The sequence below is a fragment of the Rhinolophus hipposideros genome, assembly GCF_964194185.1.
Source record: "Rhinolophus hipposideros genome assembly, chromosome: 2".
In the NCBI taxonomy this organism is placed as follows: domain Eukaryota; kingdom Metazoa; phylum Chordata; class Mammalia; order Chiroptera; family Rhinolophidae; genus Rhinolophus; species Rhinolophus hipposideros.
The window spans coordinates 61,956,180-61,973,431 of record NC_138048.1 but is presented as its reverse complement, the minus strand read 5'-3'; the positions used below and the strand labels follow the sequence as shown (position 1 = coordinate 61,973,431).

The window sequence follows — 17,252 nt, the reverse complement described above, 5'->3', positions numbered from 1 at the left end:
ACAAAGCCACTTTGGGGATACAACTCACTTCTGGGAATTAGGAAATGAGTCTTCAACTTGTACTTGACTTGTACTTGTCTCTCCTGCTGTGTGAGCCCCAGGAGACTGACTCATGCTACTTCCTGCACTTCCCCCTGACCTCCACAGGAGGGAGGCAGGAACCCAGGCCTGGTGAAGCTTCCTGCGGAGCTGCTGAAGCTGTGGCTGTTTGCTCAGCTGTCACATCCAGGTCTTGTCTTGACTGAACTGTCTGCACCACCTTATTTGAGGTGTGAGGCTCTCCTAGGCTTCCTGTTAGCTTTTCTTTTTTTTCCGTTTTTTAGGAAGGGATAGATCTGTTGCCCCCTGAGAAGAACATCTTTCTGTTCCTTTTCTGTTAGCTTTTGGGTCCTCTCATTTATTTAGTCTTTATTTATACAGGCTCAGTTTTGTCTATTACGTAGAAACAGCCTTTAGGGGGGCCAACTTCTCATTCATTTCTGAAGGGTAAGGATTTCCAAAGAAAAGGAGATCAGCGTCCCTCTGAGAATAATGGTAAAAGGCTTAAAGAGACCAACCTTATTTCTGAGTAGAAAACCAAAGTTCGTTTTTCTCTTGTTTTCTGACATAAGATTAGTCTCTGTCTCTGTTCAGAGACTGGCCTCAAAGGCCAGGCCAGTCCAGGCCTTTGAGGAATTATCGTATGCAAAAAAACACAGAATTTGTAAGTTATAAATTTGTGCAGAAAAATAGACCAAAGATAACTAGCTGCTCTGGTGAATATTATTGATAGCTTAAAAAAATAGCCTCTGATGTTTTATACAGTGAAAAATGATCCCTTTTTCTGTCCTATGTATCCGCTTTTACTAGGGCTTTGGGTGTCAGGTGAAAGCAGGAAATCCGGTGTAGCTGCAGTTGTCTCCCAGGGCCTTTCCTTTGGGTAAGGGAATTACACATGGGAGACAGTGCCTGAGTACCTTACTATTCCTGAGACAGATTATGGAAGTGAGGGTGGGCTGCAGTTAGAAGAGGACTGGTAGGATTGGGCATGATAGCAGAAGGGTCAGGAAGTGGGAGTTGGAGCTGGACCATGGGGGTGGGCAAGGTGGGTGAAGGGGAGAAGAATGTATATTGTCCAGTGGGAGGATGAGTTAGGGAAGGGGAATATCCAGACTGGAGACTGGGCGGTAGTGAGCCCGTGTCCGAAGTTCCTGGCGGAATATTCAGGGCTCCCAGGGCCCTGGGTGAGGGTCCAGGGAAGAGTCCATGAGTTCCATTCAAGGGTCTGTGTGTCCTGTTCAGATGTCCAGGGATTTCGTCCAGGGACCTGGAAGTTTGGTTCAGCAGACCAGGAATCTTGGCTCTGAGTCTCTGTAGCCTCTTCAGAAGTCCAGAGCCAGTAGTTCTGGCTGAGACACTGGAGTTTGTCTCCAACAATCCAGAAGTCCTGTTTGGGAGCTTGTTCATTGTGAAGAATAGAGAGGTACTGCTTGGAAGAGCTGTGGTAGGGAGGGCCCGCTTGGCACAGAGGGTGGGCCCTACTACATGAAGCAGGAAACGCACCTTTCCTCGGAGCAGTTGTTGGAAGGTCAGGAAAATGGCGTCGGGATCTTTGTGAGCTGTGGTCCTGCCCTGTGGAGGAAGCTGAGGGCAGAGGATGGGCCTGAGGCCAGAGACTGGGCCAGATATGCCTCCCTTGTCTGTGGGAAGGTAGGGTACCAGAACCTGGACTTTATGGATGGGAGGAAGCATTCGTTCCTTGATATGTCATCCCCTGTACCTCAAGATTCCTAGAATTCCTTTCTTCCCTCAGGTCTCCTAAGGAGACTGAGTCAGAAAGGAAGGACAATTTCTATAGTTCCCTTGACTGGGGCCTTACCTGGGTTCCAAGGAGGCCCTGCAGGGCCCCAAGGAGGAGGCGGACCTGTCCAGAAAGCTGTCCCAGGAGGGATGAGAGGCAAGTGGGTCCCAGTTGTCCCCGTGCTGCCATCACTCCCTCCAGCAGAAGGGTCGTTGCTCCCAGAACGTCCTGTGCCTTGGTCTGCTCCTGGGAAAGAGATGGAAGAGAGAAGCGGATTGCTTCAAAGGGCATGCAAATAGCGGGTGGGGAGCCTGTAGGAGTAGCCAGCAGAATGAATCATAAGAGCTGAGAATCGGACAGGACCATGGTCCCACCCAGCACAGGAATTCCTTCACAGTCTCCCGACAATTGGTCATCAGCCTCTGAATAACCCTAGTGTCCGGTAATCCAGCCTGGTCTTACATTTAATTTCAGTCAGAAAAGCTGTTTTTTCCCCTTACATTACACTGAAATCTGCCCTTTTATAGCTTTACCTCTTGGTTCTAGTGCTGCAAATCTCTTTCTGCTATAAAAATCTTAGGATCATATGATTTATTTTTAAAATGTAGAGATGAAACCATTATAAGAGTATAAAGAAGAAGGGAAGGGGCTTACTGATAAATGGCAGAGCTGGAACTACAAGGACCCCTTAAGGAACTGTCCTTCCCTGGCCCAGCCCCCCTGGACAACCTGAGGGAAGAAGGGGATCCCAGGGATCCTGAAAGCAGACCTACTAAGGAGTACTCCCTCCCAGGAGGTCTCAGCATCTCAGACTGAAGCACTTCATGCTATAGCACAAGACTGCCACTTCCTCCAAGCCAGTCAGACAGGCTTTATTTTTTAACCGTTCCTCACATAACATGTTTTCTAACCTCTCGCTGTGCAGGCTGCTTCATCCCGGACACATGCTAGTTTAATAGATCCCTCTGAATAAATTAGCACATGTCTAGAAGAGAATGTCTAGTACTCAGTCCAGTATTTTTAAGTGCAGTCCACTCAGAATACAGTTTTATTGGACTATTTCCGTAATGTGGATGCTAAACATCTAAAGTTGCCTAGAATCACTAGCTCTTAAATAGCTGCTTCAGAAATGTTACAAGCTAAGTTTGGGGTCAACTCAACCCTCCCAGATTGTTTTCATAGTGAGTTCTAGGGTTAGAAGTTTATATGAGGGAAGCGGGAGCATTGTGGCCTGAAAGCTGGAGTAGGGCTTTACTCAATTACACGTGTAGAATTTTTTTATGTATCTGTTAAATTTCACTATGTTTTGAACCTAGCCTTGCAGTGATTTGAATCTTGATTCTGTCTTTTGTTTGTTATTTTTTTGCTGTTTCCCAGCTTTGTGTCATCTGTGGCTGACAGATCATTCTTACTTCTTCATGCCAACTTAAGAAGGTTGAACAGAAATAAGTCAAAGCCATGGCCCACGAGAGACCTCTATCTAGCTTTTCATGGTGTTCAGCTTTGAATCTACTTAATGTACTGGGACTGCAAGCCATCAACCAGAGGATATCGTCGTAGTAGGATGTAGATTGGGTTAGGGTGGCCAAGCTGAAGGTGAGGTATTTTCAGGGAGCTCAGGAATTTTGAAGAATCTATAAGAAGCAGCACAAAATTGATGAAGACAGGATGTAGAGAAACTGAGGGAAGGGATGGCTTTCTTACCGTCTGGGTTTTCCATTCTCTCAAGCTAAAGTCCACAGCAGGCAGCAGGACAGGTGTGGACAGAGGGTTAATGTCTGGGCACTGGCTCTGTGGAAAAAGATTATTGGGGGAGGGGAGAGAAAGGAGCTGAAATGGGGATGTGGTGGCCCAATGATCAGGATAGGAGTAATATATCCAGATTCGAGCTTTTACAGGGCTTGATTGTAAATCATAATCCTTGGCAAAGAGTGGTGATCAGGAAATGGTGGCCTTACCAAAGACAATATTGGAGAAATAGTGATCGGATCAGGGAGCAAGAGGAAGTGATGGAAGTGAAGGTATCTTCTCAGTTAAATGGATGGAGGGGAGAGTGTTTGGGGATTCTCACCAGTCTGCCGTGAAGGACATGGGAATCACGAAGCAGTTTATTTAGGAGTCGGGGGTCACAGGCGGGAGGAGCCAGGCTGGACTGCGTCAGTCTTGCACTTAGGAGAAGCATGACCACCAGGAGCAGTTCTTAGATCAGGAGATGTGAGGTTGAAAGGGGTGAATAAGGAAGAAAACATTGTCGGGTGGGGGTCCAGGAATTCCCACTCAGGACCCAGACCTGAAATCCAGGGACTCTGCCACTCAGATGCCTTATTCCTGGGAAGTGGAATTCCCCCAGCCCTTCCCCACTGCAGCACATCTCCTCTCTTTACCCCTTTTCCACATTCTGATTCTGCCCTTGGCCCCTCAAGTGTGTTCTTACCAGTCAGCTCCATTCTGGCCAGGCTGTCTGGTTGGAGTGGCACCCTGTATGGGGCCTCTCCCCTGAATCCTTCCTGGGGCCATGGAGGCGGCTTGGGCTCTTGAACTTCTGGGCAGAGAGGGGTGGGGCACGGCACAGGTGGGCCAAGGAAGAGGGTCTGGAATCTATCCTGCAAGTGACAGGAATAACGAACACTTAATCAAGTTTCAAGGAAGAGACTCTGCCTAGGGGGGTAACAGATGCTGGGAAGGCTTGTGATGCTCACCAGCCCAGAATTGCTAGAGCTCTGACCGCTCCCATGTTTTCTTGTGATTGTAGCATATGGTGTCTCTTTGTCAGAGTTCCTCAGTGAATCTGATATGGGTTCGGTGCCCCTGCCTGCTGAGAGCAGCAGGACAGGATATGTACATACACACATTTTAATTGGCCTCAAATTCTGAGCAACCTTGGTTGTTTGGTTGGAGAAAATCTGGGATGGGGATAGAGAATGGAAGTATTGTGGCACAAGCCTGGAGAAGAGGGGGAAATGGGTAGAGGGCCAGGATGAGGAACTAGGAAACATATGCAATGTATTGAGAGGTAGCTTGGGAAGTGCGGCTGAGGAGTGAAATTAGGCAAACATTTTAAAAAACTAGATTACTAGAGGTCGGTGATTAAAAGATTAAGAGAAGGTGGTGTGGGAGAAGTTAACCTCTCATTCTTTCCAGTTTACCCATACACATACATAAAGCCTCCTTTTCTTTGCCCTCCAAATTCTGAAATACTGGGTTTTCCAAGGTGAAGAGATACACTAACAGTCTTGGGAACTTCCTTCCTGAGGCAAGTTATCCAGGAATGGGCACCTGCTAAGTGAGGTGATGCCCGCCTTACATGGCATACTTTGCCTTAGACACCGCCATATCTATTTGGTAGCCCACAACTTCCTCCCTGCCCCCTCTTCAGACCCCTTCCTGTTCCTTCACAGGACCCCCCACATGGCTTCCTCCTTCTTTCACAAGTTGTGCAAAGAGGCCTGCACCTGATTCAATATTGGGATTTCCTGTAGGTCTGTCAACATGCATGAGCCCTCCTCCCATCACCCTCTCCTTGTGCCCTGGCTTGCCTGACCCAGCTTCCCCAGACCCTGGATTAAGAACCTTAAACTAATTGGGAATGACTGGGTAAGCATGGCGATTGAGGCTGAGTCCATCTTGGTGCTGTGTTCCCTAAGCCCTAATGTATCTGTCTCATTTTCTCCCTGAGCCCATGCCCCCTTTCCTTAGGGCCAGTTGGGACTGTGCTATATTCCACTAAATCTGTGAGCAGTCCCTTAGGATCCAGCACCCACCCCCTCCCCCTGCGCTGTCCTGCTCCTCCCATTCTGGGAAGGCCATACTCTTCTTGACAAAGGTCAGTGCCTGTAGGTTCCAGTTTGCCTGCCCCTCCCCCAACTGGGAGCCCAATCTTCTTTCCTGTCCTTGCTACCCTCACTTAACTCCAAACTCTGCTTACCACTCACCGGGTGCAGGACGGCTCCAGGACCCAGGTGCAGAGCAGGCAGTACTCTGGGGAGTAGATGGGTAGGAAGGCATGTGGCGTTGGAGCATAGCCCCTTCACGGCAGTGGGGTCACACGCCTGCCCAGGCCACTTCTGCCCAATCAGAGAGCAGGGAGCCACCAGACACTGGCGAGGGCCCCCGGAAGTGACGCCTTCCTCCCACCCTGGTTGGACCTGGAGCCCCTGCCTGGACCATGGTCCACTAGTGGAGCCCAACTCCTCCACCCACACACACCACAGACAGGATTTGAATAGAGCAATCTATCTTTTCCTAGGAGATAGGAAACCTGGGACCTGACTGGAGAGGAGATGGGAGGGGAACAGGTTTTTTTCTAGGAGGAATCTAGCAGGACATTTTTGTTTTCAGTTTTTGGCTGGCCAAATTTATTTTCCCTGGACACGACAACTGCTGCCAAAATCCAGTAGGGCTCTTGCTTTCCCTGCTTTTCTCTCCTATAACTCCTAGGGGATCATATCTTATACCCCCTTTGTGAGTGGGAATGTGGGTTGCCAGTATTAGAGAATGACCCTGTGAGGGGTCAGTGATATGGGGAAAGGGGCTTTGGACAGCTTGAGAGGACTGGGAGGTGTCGGGTGTGTGCTGGGCTCAGGTGGTCCTCTGTTGGGGCCTATTGGCTTCGGCAGCTACGCCCACTTATCTCTGCCCTGTGCCCTCCTTTGCTTGCCGCTTCTTTCTCACTCTTCCATTTCCTACCATTCCATATGTGACAAGAGGAATAACCAGGCCCATGTGTCCCTGTCTTAGGAAAGACAGCTGCTGAACCTCCCCCGCAAATACCTCCTGCTGGCCCCCCTCTTCCTTTGGTCCTGGCTTTCGTTCCTTTACTTTCCCCTCAATCCCAGTCTCCCCACAGCTTCTGTCCTCAGAGGCGTCCAGGCCTGACCTTGGTCCCATCCCCCCACCCCCCTCCAATTCTTCCTCAGTCTCTCTCCTGCTCCTTCTCCCCAGGATGGGGCTGTCTGCTAAGGAGTATGGCCTAGATCCCGGAATTCTCCAGTTCAGCCAGATGAGATGCTTCCCAAGATTAGGAAGGAGGGTGCTGGGATGGTTGGGAGGATGGTGGGTGTGTGGGGGTGGGAGGGGACAGGGAGGCAGTCAGGACCAGGAAACCAAGACTGAGGAGGGTGGGGTGGGGTGGAGAGAATGAGGGTCCTCTGGGTGAAGGAAGAAGGTGAGAAAGTATGTCAGGTTGGGGACAATGATGGTTGGATGGGCCTGAGGACAGGTTACAGTAGGGAGGGAAACACTGTCACCAGACAGAAAGGAGACACTGTTTCTGGCCAAGTTCCTGTCCTGGGAACAGTAGAGTGAGGAGAGACCTCAGAGAAGAGATAGGGACACGGGCTAGGCAGTGAGAGTGGGTAGTGTAGGGTTTGAGAGATGCTGTGCGCCCAGAGTTGGGGAGGTCAGTTGAGGGGCCTTTCCTGCACGCTGTCATCCTTAAAGACAAGCCTTCATCCTTCTGGCAGGAACCGAATCCTAGCCCAGTGGCCGGCCCAGGCCTCAGGCCCAGCCTTTGCCCTTCCCTGGCCAAGGGATCTGGTCCTGGGCCGGACACGCACCTCCTGGTTCAGTCACCCTGTGGCGGCCGGCAGGGGGGGTGGGGGTGGGGGCTTCAGACCTGCCTCTCCTCCCCTCTTAGCGCCCCCTAGTCCCTCCCCTCCCCCTACCCCCTTCGCTCCCCCTTCCCCTCCAGCCCCTCCCTTCTCCCCTGCCCGGTCCCAGCCCCTCCCTCCCCTCCCCCACTCGCGATCCGGGCCGCGGCTGCTGGGCCGGACCCCCCGGGCTCAGCCCGGCCCCTCGCCGAGCCGCTGCCGCCGCCCCGTTTGCTGAGGAGGAGGCCCCCGACCGGGGTGCGGGGCGCTGGGCATAAAACGGGCCAGAGCCGGCGCCCGGGGCACTAGAGCTGCGTACGGCCCGGGTCAGCGCCCGCCCGCTCGCCCGCGCTCCTCCCGGCCGCTCCTCCCGCCCTGCCCGGCCGGCGCCGCGCCGACTGCACCGCGGCCCGACGAGCCCCTCACACTGCCGGGGCCCTGGCCCCTGCCCCCTCCGGTTGTACCGCCCCGGGCCCGGCCCTCCTCCCACCTCCCTCCTCCCTCTCCTGCTCCCTCCTCCCTCCCTCCTCCCCAGCTGTCCCGTCCGCGTCATGCCGAGCCTCCCGGCCCCGCCAGCCCCGCTGCTGCTCCTCGGGCTGCTGCTGCTCGGCCCCCGGCCGGCCCGCGGCGCCGGCCCCGAGCTCCCTGCGCTGCCCATCCGGTCCGAGAAGGAGCCACTGCCCATTCGGGGAGCGGCAGGTAGGTGGGCGCCCCAAGGAGGTACGGGCGGGGAGTCCTGCTTGGGGCAAGTCCGCGCCGGGCGGGAGGGGGCGCAGGGCGCAGGTGGCTCCGCGCTGCGGGCAGCCTGTAGGCGTGGGCGGGGGGCCGCGCGAGGCGCGTAGTGCCCGGGGACGCGGGCCCGGCCGCAGCTCCTGGGGCGGGCACACGGCGGGACTGGGACAGCGGCTGCCAGCCAAGCCCGTCCCGGCAGGCTGCTCCTTCGGCGGAAAGGTCTATGCCTTGGACGAGACGTGGCACCCAGACCTGGGGGAGCCCTTCGGGGTGATGCGCTGCGTGCTGTGCGCCTGTGAGACGGTGAGTGGACCCAACGGGGCCCTCACGGGTGGGGTAGCGCTGGGTTCTGGGACGTCGGAGTGGACTGGGAGCTGCTGAGGAGAAAGAAGCGAGCCTGCAGATATTTGGGATATTGTTCTGGCAGAGGACGGGCTGGGGGGAACGCCCCCTTCAAGTCTCAGGCGTTGGCTATTACTGCTCGTCCACTGTCAGGCTCTTTGACAGCTCCATTTCGTCCGTCTCTCACTTAACTCCGAGAACAACCTTGCTAGATAGATTCTATTACTATCCCCGCTTTTTCAGATAGGGACCCCAAAGTCCAGAGAATTTAAGTAACTTGTCTAGGGTCCCGCAGCTTGTAAGTAGCACAGCGGTCTGCCTCCGTGGCACCGCTTGCCTTGCTCCTGTGACTCCCCACCTCGCCCTTGGGTCTCACGGATTGGAGTCTTTCACTCACTTGGTTTTCCCGTCTTTTCCACGAGCAGCCTCAGTGGGGTCGCCGCGCGAGGGGCCTGGGCAGGGTCAGCTGCAAGAACATTAAACCCGAGTGCCCAACGCTGTCCTGCGGACAGCCACTCCAGCTGCCAGGACACTGCTGCCAGACCTGCCCCCAGGGTAAGGCCCGTTCTATAGTGAGGGAAGGGCGGCAGCACCACGGTGCTTGGTCCTGAGCCCCGTGGATGGGGCAGATGGAACGGATGGAGGGGTGCCCCGTGCCCAGCTGAAGCCCGTGGTGTCCCTCATTCCCCGTGCAGAGCGCAGCGGTCCCGAGAGGCAGCCGATGGGCTTGGCCTTCGAGTATCCGCGCGATCCAGAGCACCGCAGCTACAGCGACCGCGGGGAGCCGGGCGCTGAAGATAGGGCTCGTGGAGAGGGCCACACAGGTGGGCAGGGACCCGGCAAGGACTAGGGCTGCCACAGCAGGTGACAGTACTAGGGACATATTTCTCCTCTTGCAGACTTTGTGGCGCTGCTGACTGGGCCAAGGTCACAGGCTGTGGCACGGGCCCGAGTGTCGCTGCTGCGTTCTAGCCTGCGTTTCTCCATCTCCTACCGCCAGTGAGAAAGGGGAAAGAGGGAGATGTTGGCTGGGCACCGGAGGCGGGAAAATTGGGAGAAGCTGGAGGGGCTGCTAGTAGCTGAGGCTCAAAGTCAGTGCTCACTGGACCCTCATTCCCAGGCTGGACCTTCTCACCCGGATTCGCTTCTCAGACTCCACTGGCAGCATCCTGTTTGAACACCCTGCAGCCCCCACCCAAGATGGCCTGGTGAGATGATGCCATTTATGAGTGTTTAACCAGTGTGGGCACTGTGCTGAGAGTGTTCTGTTTTGCCTCCTTTGGTCCTCACAACAGCCCAGTGAGAGGAAGTCACTGACATTATGATGCCCATTTTACAGATGAGGGAACTGAGGCTCAGTAACAGAATGTGATTTGGTCAAGATCACACAGCTAGTAAGTGGAGGAGCCAGGCTTTGGACCCAAGCACCTGGATTCAGGGTCTCTTCTGAAGTTTCCTAGGAGGGCCTAGGGCTCCTTCCCATATTCCTTCCTCACTAGAGCTGGGCCTCTTAGCTGGTCTATCCTGCATACTGTCTGAGTAGGGCCTTCTTGTCTCTCTGCTCCAGGTCTGTGGGGTGTGGCGAGCAGTGCCTCGGTTGTCTCTGCGGCTCCTTAGGGCAGAACAGCTGCATGTGGCACTTGTGACACCCACTCATCCTTCAGGGGAGGTCTGGGGGCCACTTATCCGGCACCGGGCCCTGGCTGCAGGTGAGGGGAGCAAACAGTCCCTGGGCATGAAGTTCTGTCTTCTCTGTCTCTAGGAGTGGAGTGGGCTGAGGACGGGACTTTCTGATGGGCTCTCATGGTCCTCCCTCCCCCAGAGACCTTCAGTGCCATCCTGACCCTGGAAGGCCCCCCACAGCAGGGCATAGGGGGCATCACCCTACTCACTCTCAGTGACACAGAGGACTCCTTGCATTTTTTGCTGCTCTTCCGTGGGCTGCTGGAATCCAGGAGTGGGGGTAAGTGGGATACGGGGAGGGCACGTAAGAAGGGTAGGGAGAACATCTAGCTCTCAGAGGTGTCCACATGTGCCACTGTTGCAGGACCAGCCCAGGTCCCCTTGCAGCTCCAGATTCTACACCAGGGGCAGCTATTGCGAGAGCTCCAGGCCAATGCCTCCGCCCAGGTGAGTGAAGGTCTGGCTTTGCTGTCACCTGCTCTGGCCTCGAGCTGCGCCCACCATACCCTGCTTTGTCTCCAGGAGCCAGGCTTCGCTGAGGTGCTGCCCAACCTGACAGCCCAGGAGATGGACTGGCTGGTGCTGGGGGAGCTGCAGATAGCCCTGGAGAGGGCAAGTGGGCCAGGGTTGCGTATCAGCGGACACATTGCTGCCAGGCAGAGCTGTGATGGTGAGGCAGGGTGGGGCCTGGCACCCCGCTACACATAACTTAGAAGCACAGACAGTGCCAGGGGCCGGGCCAACGTGGGCATGTGAGGGATCCTGGGGATTGGGGGTACGAATGGCCATGGGGCCAGCCGGCTTCCACCTGTCTTGCTTCTCTGCAGTCCTGCAAAGTGTCCTTTGCGGGGCCGATACCCTGACCCCTGTTCAGACGGGTGCTGCTGGCTCAGCCATTCTCACACTGCTAGGAAATGGCTCCCTGATCTACCAAGTAAGAGTCAGGGGCTGCAGGAGGTGGGAGGGCAGCAGGGTGGGGTGGGGCTTTGGGCTGCAATGGTTCAGATCCCAGGCCTCTGCCATTCCAATTTGCCCTCCCCAACCCTGTCGACCAGGTGCAAGTGGTAGGTACAGGCAGTGAGGTGGTGGCCGTGAGCCTGGAGACCAAGCCTCAGAGGAAGGACCAGCGCACTGTGCTGTGCCACATGGCCGGGCTCCGGCCCGGAGGACAGCTGGTGAGTGCTAGCTGCAGAGCTGGGCCACGGGGCCCATGAACCGCAGCGGACAGTGCGGTGCTGTGGGAAAGCAGGGGCATGAGCAGGGATGTGCAGCGTCAGTCAATCATCCGCAGGCTCTCTCACTGGTGCATTAACGCACTGGACACATTTTTAGTGAGCCTCAGGCGAGGGCCTGGATACAAAGGAAATCAGATGTGGCCCCTGTCTTCAGCCAGCTCATATCCAGTGGGAGGTGTTAGACAGGGAGGCCAGTGCAGCAGATCACGCAGTAATAATCGCGAGAGCAATGGCTGCCACTTGTTGAGCCTTTCTATGTGCTGCGTACTGTACTGGTTGCTTTACTAATATTATTTTTGGTCCTCACAGTACGCATGTTAGAGAAGGTGAAGTGAAGGATCAGAGAAGTTAAGTAACTGTTCAGCAGTGTTCCATAGGTAGGAAGTAGCAGAGAAGGCACTCGAACCTGAGCCTCCAAGGTTCTTATCCAGTGTTACTGGTTTCTGGAAGTATGCGTGGGTGTGGTGGGGGCACAAAACATGGGCAGACTTCAGAATCTTGGACTTGTGTGTGAGCTGAGGAGGGGTTCATCTGGGATCTGGCAGGCTGCAGGTGGGGCTCACCCTTCCCTGCCCCCCCAGGCCGTGGGTGTCTGCCCTGGGCTGGGGGCCCGAGGGGCTCATATGCTGCTGCAGAATGAGCTGTTCCTGACTGTGGCCACCAAAGACTTCCCAGATGGAGAGCTGCGGGGGCACGTGGCTGCCCTGTCCTACAGTGGGCACAGCGCCCGCCATGACAGTGAGTGCCCCAGGGGTCTGCCTGCCTGCCCTTTGCTATCCTTTAACCAGGGACTCCAGCATGTGCGGGGAGGTGCCAGAGGGCGAGAGCCTGGTGTGCCTTTCTCTGAGCCTGAGCTCTAGGTTCGCAGACGGAGATGTGTAGGTGGAGGTGTGTGAGGTGGCCCTGCTGGGAGACCCTCCTTGTTGCCATGGTGCAGGGGTCTAAAGCTTTCTGCTCCCCCAGCCCTGGGCTGTGCACAGTGTCTGCCAGCTTGTGGAATCTGTGCTGGGCAACATGGGGAATGCTGGGATTGAGTGGCTGCTCTAGGCCCTCTTCTTATCTGTCATCTCTCCTCTGTCTGGATCCAGTGCTGCCCGTGCCCCTGGCAGGAGCCCTGGTGTTGCCCCCTGTGCAGAGTCAGGCAGCAGGGCACGCCTGGCTTTCCCTGGATACCCACTGTCACCTGCACTATGACGTGCTGCTGGCCGGGCTCGGTGGCTCAGAACAGGGTACCGTCACTGCCCACCTCCTCGGGCCCCCTGGGGTGCCAGGACCCCGGCGGCTGCTGAAGGGATTCTATGGCCCGGAGGTGAGGATATGATGGTGGGAGGCAGCTTGGAAAATACCTGCTCTTTAGCAGGAAGGTCTGTGGCTGGCGAAGCAGAGAGCAGACTGCCTAGTGTGGCCCAGCTGGCATGGGCTCAGGAGTCAGACAGACTGGCTGAGAATCTGACTCGACCTTTTATTATCCATTCTCCTTCCTGCATCCTTCTCTGGGGGGATCCCGTAATAGTATGTAACGTCCCGGACCTCCAGACTAGGTGAGATGACCAAGCCGCCTGAAGGGGGCTCGGTTGTCATAAACTCAGCATCAGAGCAACTGGGCTTCTGAGCTCCGCGGCATCACTCACGGGCTTTGGTTCCTTGGAGACCTTATTTAACCTCCCCGAGTCTCTGTTTCATCGTCTGCAAATTGGGAATGGCAGGCTCAGCCTTAGAGTGCCTTGTTCCCGTCCCCTATCCTATCTACTCACAGGCCCAGGGTGTGGTGAAGGACCTGGAGCCCGAACTACTGCGGCACCTGGCACAGGGCACTGCCGCCCTACTGATCACCACCAAGGGGAGCCCCCAAGGGGAGCTGCGAGGGCAGGTAGGCAGGCAGATGGGCCCGTGGGGAGGGGTCAGAGTAGAGCTGGCACTGCGTGCCCTGGGGGTGGTAGTGTCACACTCCCTGGCTGCTCCAGAGGATGAAGTCATACGAAGTCCATAAATGACAAGGCTGGCAGCCGACCACCCTGTCCCTGGCAGCTGGCATGACTGCGGTGGCTAGTAGCATCCTCCTGGGGCTCAGGGGCGCTCAGGGGACAGGTATTTCTGGCTGGCGGGCAGGTGGAGCCGCATGGGGGACCCGGGAGCTGCCTCAGCCCGCGTCTCCTCCCAGGTGCACATCGCCAATCAATGCGAAGTGGCCGGCCTGCGCCTGGCGGAGGCAGGGGCCGAGGGGGCGCGGAGGTCTGGTGCTTCCCATGCAGTGGCGGCCGCACTGCCCGCGTTGCCCGCTGTGCTCGGCCCTGACGCCCCAGCGCCTGCCAAACCCGGCAGTCCCTGGCGAGCCCGAGACCCCAACACCTGCTTCTTCGAGGGGCAGCAGCGCCCCCATGGGGCTCGCTGGGCGCCTAATTACGACCCGCTCTGCTCGCTCTGCACCTGCCAGGTAGGAAGCCTGGGAAGGGCGCACTAGGGCCTGGATTCAGGGTCAAGGGTGCCCAGTCACCTCCCCCACTCCCCCTGCAGAGACGCACGGTGATTTGTGACCCTGTGGTGTGCCCACCGCCCAGCTGCCTGAGTCCGGTGCAGGCGCCGGACCAGTGCTGCCCAGTATGTCTGGGTGAGTGCCCTGCAGGGGTGGAAAGGGTCCTGGAGGCTTCACGTGGGGGGTGAGGCCTCTCCGGAGGGAAGGGGGGGGTCAGCCTCTGCCTTCACTATTTCTTTGGCTCCGCAGAGAAACAAGATGTCAGAGACCTGCTGGGGCTGCCACGGAGCAGGGACCCTGGAGAAGGTGAGCTGGCAGTATATGAACTGGGGTGGGGAACCCAGAGGAGCTGTGTGTGGGTCCAGGAAGGGGACGGAAGGGCGAGAGTGTATGTGGGTGGGGGCGAAGGCTGAGGGCCGCAAGTTTCAGTGACACCTGCTAGGCATCCTTGACTTAATGGCCCACAAGGGACCCTGGGGTTAGACAGTGTGGGGTGGCCTGAGACTCAGTACTAATGGAAAGTGGGCACTGTCCCCCACTAGGCTGCTATTTTGATGGTGACCGGAGCTGGCGGGCAGCGGGTACCCGGTGGCACCCCGTCGTGCCCCCATTTGGCTTAATTAAGTGTGCTGTCTGCACCTGCAAGGTATGGCTGTTCAGTCTTCTCCAGTGCCATATCCCAGCTGGGTCTGTAGAGGTGGGAGGTGGGTCTGTAGAGGAGAGAAAAGCCCAGCCTTGGTGAGGAGAGCTCAAGGATCAATATAATGTGGGCTTTGCGAGGTGGCTTCCTGTAGGAAAACGGCAAGCTGGCTCCCTGACCCGGCGCGAACGCTGCCTCTGCCAGCTGCCTAGCTCCGTATGATCCCAGGCACTTTCTGTACCTCCCGAGCTGGATTTTCCTCTCCAGTGAGCAGACGTGATAGCACCTACCTGGCAGGGCTACACTCATGACTGAGTTCAGGTATATAAAGCACCAACCCAGGGTTTCTGAGCGAAGGACCATGGATATGTTACTCAAGCTATGGGGAAGGAGAAGGAAGAAGCAGGAGGCTTATGGCCCCCCTCCTTCCTGACACCCCTCACATAATGGATCCCTACAGGGGGACACTGGAGAGGTGCACTGTGAGAAGGTGCAGTGTCCCCGGCTGGCCTGTGCCCAGCCTGTCCGCGCCAACCCCACTGACTGCTGCAAACAGTGTCCAGGTGAGGGGGGTGGGCACTGAGGCCTCTCGGGGGCAGATAAGGCCCTTCACTGCCTTGTCCTGGGTGAGGGGATGAATAGTGAGGGTGGATGGAAGGGACTTCTCAGCCAATTGCGCATTTACTGAGCACTGCTCTGTTCCTAGCCTGGAGCCAGGGCTCTAAACACAGTGGAAGGAAGTGCATGCATTAGTGGGCTATGATGGATTCCAGCTCCTGCCCCATCCACATCCATCCATCTATCCATCCACCCATCTATTTAAATTTATCACCTACTAAGTGCCAGAAACCTCTAGGTGCTAGAGATTCAAAGACAAATAAAACCTGGGTCGCTCTCACAGAGCTCATATCTGTTGACCTGTTGTTTCTCCTTCCTTTCTTCTCTCTCTTCCAACAGTGGGGTCAGGGGCCCACCCCCAACTAGGGGACCCCATGCAGGCCGATGGGCCCAGGGGCTGCCGTTTTGCGGGGCAGTGGTTTCCGGAGAGCCAGAGTTGGCACCCCTCAGTGCCCCCCTTTGGGGAGATGAGCTGCATCACCTGCAGATGTGGGGTAAGTGGGGAGTGAGGGCCTTGTGTGAGGTGGGCACTGGAGCCCTGGCCTGGTGTGGGGAGACCTTCCCAGGAAGGACAGGCTTCTGGGAGCAGGCCTCCCCAAAGAAACTGAAGGCTGCTGAGCCCCAGTGCTCCTGGGGACCCTTAGGATCTGTTTTGTCTTGCCCCAGGCAGGGGTGCCCCACTGTGAGCGGGACGACTGTTCGTTGCCACTGTCCTGCAGCCCAGGGAAGGAGAGTCGCTGCTGCTCCCACTGCACGTCCCGGCAGGGTAAGTGAGGGGGTCTCGGGGCAGCAGAATGAGGCTGACTGGGAGGGCAGGGAGCATCTGCTGTGTGCAGGAGCAGCACTTGCAGCTGCACAAGTGTCATCCCACTCTGCCCTCACAGCTACCTTGGAGACTTCTGTGGATTACTTTTTCTTTACAAAGGAGATTTCTGAAGCTCAGAGGAACTAGGCAATTAGCCTAAGGTCACACAGCTGGTGTGTGCTGACTTGCTTAGAAAATTCTGACCTTTCTGGGGCCCTACCAGAGCTGCTCTGCTGGGCATTCTGTGCTACCCCTTTCATTTCTTCTCTTCTCCTCCTCCAGTTTACTCCCTTCTGTCTCCAGCAGCCCCCGAGACCAGGACAGTTCCAGAGCTGGAAAAAGAAGCTGAAGGCTCCTAGAGAGCCGCCAGAAGGCCACACGACCAAGAGGACGGGGCCTGGGCTGGGGGGAGGAGTGGTGCCGAGGACCCTGCAGTTTCCTGTGGGGAACCCAGTGCCTTTGGCTCCTCTTTTCCGCCTCTTCTCCCTCCCCTACTACCTCTGGGAACCACGACTCCACAAGGGCCAGGGGCAACCAGGGCTGACTAAGGCCATGTCTACCCCAACTCCTGTCCTGTCACCCTCGGGCCTCTGCCTTGGAAGCCCAACCCCTTTCCTCCTGTACATAATGTCACTGGCTTGTTGGGACTTTTAATTTATCCTCACTCAGCACCAAGGGTTCCCCCACTTCACTCCTGCTGCCCCTGAGCTGAGCAGAGTCATTATTGAAGATTTTTGTATTTATTAAAAAAAAATTTTTTTTTCAGTCTTTGAGCTAAAGATTGTTTCTTTGTGGCCAGGGGCGAAGGTCTGAGAGTAAAAGGGGAGAGAGGAGCTCTGGCTCCAGGGGCGGAGCCTTAGGGAGCAGGATGGCGCAGCAGTTGGCTGGCATGCCTGGGTCCCGCAGAGGGACGTGGGACTGTCTTTGAGACGGACTAGAGCCTCAAGAACAAAGGCGACCTGAAGTAGAGAATTTAGATGTAAGTGTAGTTTCCACTGGCCTACCCATGGCAGGCATTTTTGCTGATTCCATGTTTGAAGTTGCTCCAGAGAGAAAAATGTAACCCGCCTCGACCATCTTTGACTCAAATGAGATAAACACTTCCTGTTATTGTTCCTTGCTGGAAACTGGTTGTGTTCTGGACCAGTTCTAGGCAAATTTGAATCAGAGTGGATTGCAGTCAGCCCTGGTCCAATTGTTGGCTGAGCTTATCTTGGGACCAAGTGATATACAGAATAAGATTTCTATCCCTTTCTCCTCATTCCTGCCACCAGCAACTGGGCATTCCCACAGACTTCACCAGCTCATGATCTACCTTTTGTATAAATAATGTGGGATAAAATGAGTCTGGAGTTT

General features: G+C 56.0%; 2 protein-coding genes across 12 annotated transcripts; one reads left to right on the top strand and one right to left on the bottom strand.

Annotated features, from left to right (window-relative positions):
* Window positions 1-321: 321 nt before the first annotated feature.
* On the bottom strand, window positions 322-4,879 carry THPO (thrombopoietin). 4 transcript variants are annotated; one of them, XM_081079848.1, is made up of 6 exons: window positions 4,480-4,879; window positions 4,215-4,383; window positions 3,852-3,979; window positions 3,485-3,571; window positions 1,859-2,026; window positions 322-1,623 (listed from the first exon to the last, which is right to left on the bottom strand). In XM_081079848.1, the coding sequence occupies exons 1-6, from the start codon at window positions 4,774-4,776 to the stop codon at window positions 961-963; spliced, it is 1,512 nt and encodes a 503-aa protein (XP_080935974.1). In that variant the 5' UTR covers window positions 4,777-4,879; the 3' UTR covers window positions 322-960. The 4 variants fall into 4 exon arrangements, with proteins under 4 accessions (XP_080935974.1, XP_080935976.1, XP_080935975.1 ...); XM_081079849.1 differs by having other exon boundaries at window positions 824-1,611; XM_081079851.1 differs by having other exon boundaries at window positions 952-1,606.
* Window positions 4,880-7,782: 2,903 nt separating this feature from the next.
* On the top strand, window positions 7,783-16,672 carry CHRD (chordin). Of its 8 annotated transcripts, none has more exons than XM_081079780.1 (23): window positions 7,783-8,067; window positions 8,300-8,403; window positions 8,868-8,997; window positions 9,138-9,266; window positions 9,342-9,441; window positions 9,563-9,650; window positions 10,010-10,151; window positions 10,265-10,405; window positions 10,490-10,572; window positions 10,648-10,795; window positions 10,953-11,059; window positions 11,181-11,300; window positions 11,942-12,098; window positions 12,449-12,669; window positions 13,117-13,230; window positions 13,522-13,794; window positions 13,875-13,968; window positions 14,083-14,139; window positions 14,376-14,479; window positions 14,934-15,036; window positions 15,431-15,585; window positions 15,758-15,857; window positions 16,200-16,672. In XM_081079780.1, exons 1-23 carry the CDS (start codon window positions 7,920-7,922, stop codon window positions 16,253-16,255), a joined length of 2,874 nt encoding a protein of 957 aa, XP_080935906.1. In that variant the 5' UTR covers window positions 7,783-7,919; the 3' UTR covers window positions 16,256-16,672. The 8 variants fall into 8 exon arrangements, 7 of the variants coding, with proteins under 7 accessions (XP_080935906.1, XP_080935909.1, XP_080935904.1 ...); XM_081079783.1 differs by having other exon boundaries at window positions 10,463-10,572; window positions 16,203-16,660; XM_081079778.1 differs by having other exon boundaries at window positions 10,463-10,572; window positions 16,200-16,660.
* The last annotated feature ends 580 nt before the right edge of the window (window positions 16,673-17,252 follow it).

Coding starts and splice junctions, on each gene's coding strand:
- THPO (XM_081079848.1), bottom strand. CDS start 4,776: ATGTTTCCTAGTTCCTCATCCTGGCCCTCTACCCATTTCCCCCTCTTC. Junction 3,980..4,214: donor GGCCAGAATGGAGCTGACTG/GTAAGAACACAC, acceptor TCCTGATCTAAG/AACTGCTCCTGGTGGTCATG. Junction 2,027..3,484: donor GAGAATGGAAAACCCAGACG/GTAAGAAAGCCA, acceptor TCTCTTTCCCAG/GAGCAGACCAAGGCACAGGA.
- CHRD (XM_081079782.1), top strand. CDS start 7,920: ATGCCGAGCCTCCCGGCCCCGCCAGCCCCGCTGCTGCTCCTCGGGCTG. Junction 11,060..11,180: donor ATGGCTCCCTGATCTACCAA/GTAAGAGTCAGG, acceptor CCTGTCGACCAG/GTGCAAGTGGTAGGTACAGG. Junction 11,301..11,941: donor TCCGGCCCGGAGGACAGCTG/GTGAGTGCTAGC, acceptor CTGCCCCCCCAG/GCCGTGGGTGTCTGCCCTGG.